The sequence below is a fragment of the Acyrthosiphon pisum genome, chromosome A1 (assembly GCF_005508785.2).
Source record: "Acyrthosiphon pisum isolate AL4f chromosome A1, pea_aphid_22Mar2018_4r6ur, whole genome shotgun sequence".
Classification (NCBI taxonomy): Eukaryota; Metazoa; Arthropoda; class Insecta; order Hemiptera; family Aphididae; genus Acyrthosiphon; species Acyrthosiphon pisum.
Window position 1 is genome coordinate 151,809,710 of NC_042494.1, and position 5,118 is coordinate 151,814,827.

At 26.9% G+C, this 5,118-nt stretch overlaps 1 protein-coding gene across 8 annotated transcripts in view; it reads left to right on the forward strand.

Moving 5' to 3' along the window:
* Positions 1-5,118, forward strand: part of LOC100168209 (aldehyde dehydrogenase, dimeric NADP-preferring) — a 28,795-nt gene that overhangs the window by 18,440 nt on the left and 5,237 nt on the right. For 4 of the 8 annotated variants that reach the window (XM_008189370.2, XM_008189372.3, XM_016808086.2 and 1 more), the window contains 8 exons: positions 1,628-1,665; positions 1,754-1,897; positions 1,971-2,066; positions 2,140-2,361; positions 2,423-2,586; positions 2,670-2,900; positions 2,967-3,167; positions 4,517-4,635. In XM_008189370.2, coding sequence (XP_008187592.1) covers positions 1,628-1,665; positions 1,754-1,897; positions 1,971-2,066; positions 2,140-2,361; positions 2,423-2,586; positions 2,670-2,900; positions 2,967-3,167; positions 4,517-4,635 — 1,215 coding nt within the window. Of the gene's footprint in view, positions 1-500; positions 792-838; positions 1,352-1,627; positions 1,666-1,753; positions 1,898-1,970; positions 2,067-2,139; positions 2,362-2,422; positions 2,587-2,669; positions 2,901-2,966; positions 3,168-3,960; positions 4,077-4,516; positions 4,636-5,118 lie in introns of those variants that run through there. The other 4 variants (XM_008189376.3, XM_008189377.3, XM_008189379.3 and 1 more) reach the window with 4 other exon arrangements.

Consider the following 5,118-nt stretch of genomic DNA (forward strand, 5'->3'; position numbering starts at 1 on the left):
TTTAAGTGAGTTATGAATAGGTAAAACATTAATATTTGAAAATGCTCATAATTCACTTAAAAATTAAAATAACCGTAAAAAACCAACTAGAGAACACAGATAATGTTGTTACCTAAAAGTTTGATAATAGGTCAATTCACTCTAATATCTAAAATAACAGCACACTATTGAAACTCGTGAACGAAAATTCGCTATGTTGTCCGTGTGTCAGACGAAGACAACACATGCGAGTTTGACGTCCTTCATAAATGTATAATAATAAAAGCTACACGAGGCAGTACCTATCATACATGATACTGATTGCTCGTAGGGGCATGGCAACTGATATACACTCACACACACATATATAATATGATATATATATTATATTATGATGTATTTTACATTCGCTTTATTGACGGTTTCAAACCATTTCTTCGTGGCACTATTTTATAATTTATAATAATTCAATGCTAGTTTGTTTTTGTTGTCCTCGAACACTTAACATTTATTTTTGTACTTAAGGATGTCTACACGTTTTAAGCAACACACCTATTAAATATTATTAGTACCTATACTATATAGGTATTATTGTTATTTGTTACACATAGGCTGTCAGGAATTTCTATATCGCCTCATTTGCACATCTTATAGGTCTAAACTACTTTGTTGTCGTGTAATCGTGTGCTCACTGCTCAGTAGTCAGTTATAGTTATAACATTATTTATTACTCTTGCAATCGTGAGATATCACCGATATCCCCGAATCCGATAATAGTATTATCATCATTGTTTAAACTGATACTGTAGACTGTAAGTATAATATTATTAATTATTAATTTATAATATTTAAAATTTTAAGCCCGGTTTCTTCTATGGTACAACCATAAATCTTTGTATTCCGAATTCCGATGTACCTATCTATCTGTAATGACATCGATGGTTGTTCCTTGTTATAAGCACGAAAGTCTCTGATGCAATCTTCCAACATTAAGATAATCTCTGACTATCTACTAATAGTCTATAGGGAGTAGGGAGTAGGGACTATAGAAAACAGATAACCTAACTACTACCGTCTACCGTGACGTATATATAATATATTATATTATAGAGAGTTTAATTTAGGTAACATGCTACCAACACTTTGTTACCTATAATGTATTGTTCTATGGTATTAGATAAACCAAACACTAGTACACAACATGAAACGGTGTAGTAACAGGGCAACAGGCAACAGCCAGCCGACATTAACGTAATAAACAAAAACTAAAATCACTTTCTATTTTGTCGGTCCATTATAATATATAATGTCGAACTCAAATGTTTTAAATCTATAATCTCAGTTTTTTACTCTTATCGAAAAATAAATGTAGGTATATTATAGTTTGTAAAAAGAAATAACTTAAGCTTGAAAATAATAATTTTTTCCCATACTGAATAGCTCGGTAAATTATAATATATTATAAATTATTTACCTATAGATATGTAATCATGTAGAATGTAGATAATACATAGATAGTGACTGTGTTAGCTACAACATGTACTATGTACTTATTTAAAATGGAAATCACTATTGTTAAATCACATTGTCCTTGTTGTGTTCATAATTTTAAATGCTAATACTATTGTAATTTTATGCATTTTTACAGGTACAGAAACTAACAAAATTATGGCCAACTATGCAGATGTATGTATTCTGTATTTTATTTTATTTTAAGTACCTATTTTGTTGTATTCAATGGTCAAATTAACAGAAATATCTCCTTTTTATCTAGATTGTAGAGAAAGCTAAATCAGCTTTCAACAGTAACCAAACAAAATCATTACATCTCAGAAAACATCACCTTAGGCAACTTCTCAAGCTTTTAAATGAAAATTCTTCAGACTTACAAATAGCCCTAGCTTCTGATTTAAGAAAGGTTATTTAAATTACTGTTAATTAATATTATATTTAAAAAAAAAAAACTTATCTCAGAATTAATATTTGAACAGAGCAAGCAAGAAGCAGTATTGTTTGAAATTGAATATTTAAAAAATGATATCATCAACGCTCTAGGCTCACTAGAGTCCTGGATGAAAACTGAAAGGGTGTGTACAATACTAAAGCGTACACTGTAACTATTTACTAAATGTTACTATTTATAATATATTTTTTGTTTAGCCTGATAAACCATTGATTAATATAATGGATGATGTATTAATACATAAAGATCCATACGGAGTTGTATTGGTAATGGGAGCTTGGAATTACCCATTACAACTAACTTTGTTACCCGTAGTTGGTGCAATAGCTGCTGGAAATAGTGTCATTATAAAGCCTTCTGAAATAGCTCCAGCTACTGCAAAACTCATTGCTGAACTAATACCAAAATATCTCAACAGAGTAAAGAACATTTATTTTTTACTTATCTAATAATTTGTACAACATTTTAAATATTTTACAGGATGCTTTTCCAGTTATTTTAGGAGGTGTAGAAGAAACAACTCTATTACTTAAACAAAGATTTGATTATATTTTCTATACAGGATCAACATCTGTAGGCAAAATAGTTAGAGCTGCTGCAAATGAATACTTGACACCTGTTACATTGGAATTGGGTGGTAAAAGGTATTTTAAATATTTTATTACTCTATATATTTATTTTATGATAGTGTATTAATTATGACATAGTATATAATTTCATTTTACAGCCCCTTATATATAGATGGTACTGTTAATATGGATATTGCTGTTAAGCGTATCATTTGGGGGAAATGCATTAATGCTGGACAAACATGTATTGCACCAGACTATGTTTTGTGTACCCGTCAAGTTCAAAACTCATTTGTGGAGAAAGCTAAACAACTGTTAAAAGCCTGGTATACTGATGATCCAAAAAATTCTCCAGATTTTTGTAGAATAGTTTCTGAAAAACATTTTGTGTGAGTACATTTAATTTATATTTATTAAAATATTTTTAGAAATATTAAATTCATTTTTATGTATAGGAGATTATTAGACTTGATGACTAATAGCGGATCAATTGCAGTTGGTGGTAGACACGATAAAAAAGATCTCTATATTGAACCAACAATATTGACTGATGTGGAACCTACAGATCCCATAATGAAAGAAGAAATTTTTGGTCCAATTTTACCAATTTTAATCGTGGATAATGCTTATGATGCTATAAATTATATTAACAGCAGGTAAAAACAATATTATTTAATTTTAGAATTTTTAATACTATTTGATTTATTAAAACTTCTTTAATTTATTTGTTTATTACTCACAAACATTTAAGACTTGAGTCTGATGTAAAATTTCAAAACCAAATCAAACAATTTTACATTGTAATAGTATTTAAGAATAGAAAATCCAGGTCTACCTTTTAGATCTTAATATTCGGACATATCATCAAAAAATATTTTACTATTATTGCTTGGAGTTCTTTAAATAAATAAATAATAGGTTTCTAATGGGGTGTATTTTATGTTTTAAATTAATGTTATTACAAAATACAAGTTAACACCAAAGATTAACTATTATTAATATTATGATCTTTTACATGATTTTTATATTTAATGAATTATTTGTTATTTTTTTTAATTTACTTCTGTTTCATGAAATATTTTTTTAAATATAAAACTAAACCCTAAAATATATTATAAATTTAAAAAGTACACAAAAAGTGATGTTTCTTAATTCAGTTTAAAAAGGAATTTATAACTCAAAGAATAGATAATAAGTTTTAGAGTTAAAAAATGTATTTAATTAATATTAAATAAACAAATACAATTTTTTAATTTATAGGTTTATCCTATAATTAGTGTTGAATTAAAATCAAAACTTAAATCATTAATTTTATCTTTTTTTTTTTGTAGAAATTATGAATAATTAATGGATTGTATTTGCATTTTTTTTGCATAGAATACTGATGGCAGATGACTTAATTTTATTTAAATATATAATTTTAATAAATATTTATGTTTTATCCTTCAGGAGTAAACCATTAACGTTATATGTATTCTCTTCCGACCAAGAAATGCAGAATTTATTTATGAGACAAACTTCTAGTGGATCATTTTGTGTAAATGACACCGTTAGTCATTATGCTGGTAATTGTCAACAATAGCCATTTCAGAAAATCTCATATTTTTTAACAACAATTCCTTCTTTCCATCTATTCTTAATTTATTCTTTTTATAATATTGCTTGTGTACACAGAATTATGGTCTTTAATTCAGGTTGTTATGTATCCAAATAATCATAATAATATAAACATTGGTGAATTCACAAGTTAGTTATAGATATTCAATCTATGCAATATTAATACAATTAACAACTATAACTTGCCATTGTATAATATAGTACAATATAATAATAATTCATTCTTTTTATGTGGCGTATGTTATTTTAATTATAATAAATACAATAAAATTACAATAGTTTAAAATACCATGTCTCAAAATAATTTTTTGGTTTTGGGCTAACATTTTTGAGACTGACATATAACTAAATTATATTTATGGTGACGGTAATTACTAAATTTGTACAGAAATCACAGCCCATTGGCTTTATACGTATTTACCAAAAATAAAGCGGTCATTGACAACATGTTGGAAAACGTGAAAGCTGGGGGAGTTTGTGTCAATGATACTGTAGTACATGTAACTGGTAAGTAATTAATTTACGTGTGCTGTAGTATGTGTTCATGTCTTAATGCAGCTCAATATGTGTGTTTAATGAATTTATTAAAAATAAGATAAATTCATAAATATATTATTTATTAAAAATTTCATATTTAAATGACCATATTGTAATTATTTATTTTTATTAAGAGGATGTCAGCATACTATTTGTTTTCACTATCTGGCCCATGCGCAACATAGACATACGTATAACGCAGAATCATTTTTTCTATGTTTTTATGTAATCTTAGAGTAAAATCATTGCAAAAAGAAGGAGAATAATATTTTTGAGGGAATGCATATCAATTTTATATTTTATTGTTATTTGACTTTGTATTCGACTTTCAAAATAAACAAAAAAATGTTGTAATTTTAAATTATGTTTAAATTATTTTGAGACAATATTTAGATAAATCGCTATGTCATTACACCTCAAAATATTATTCCCTATAATTTTTGTAAGAGGTGA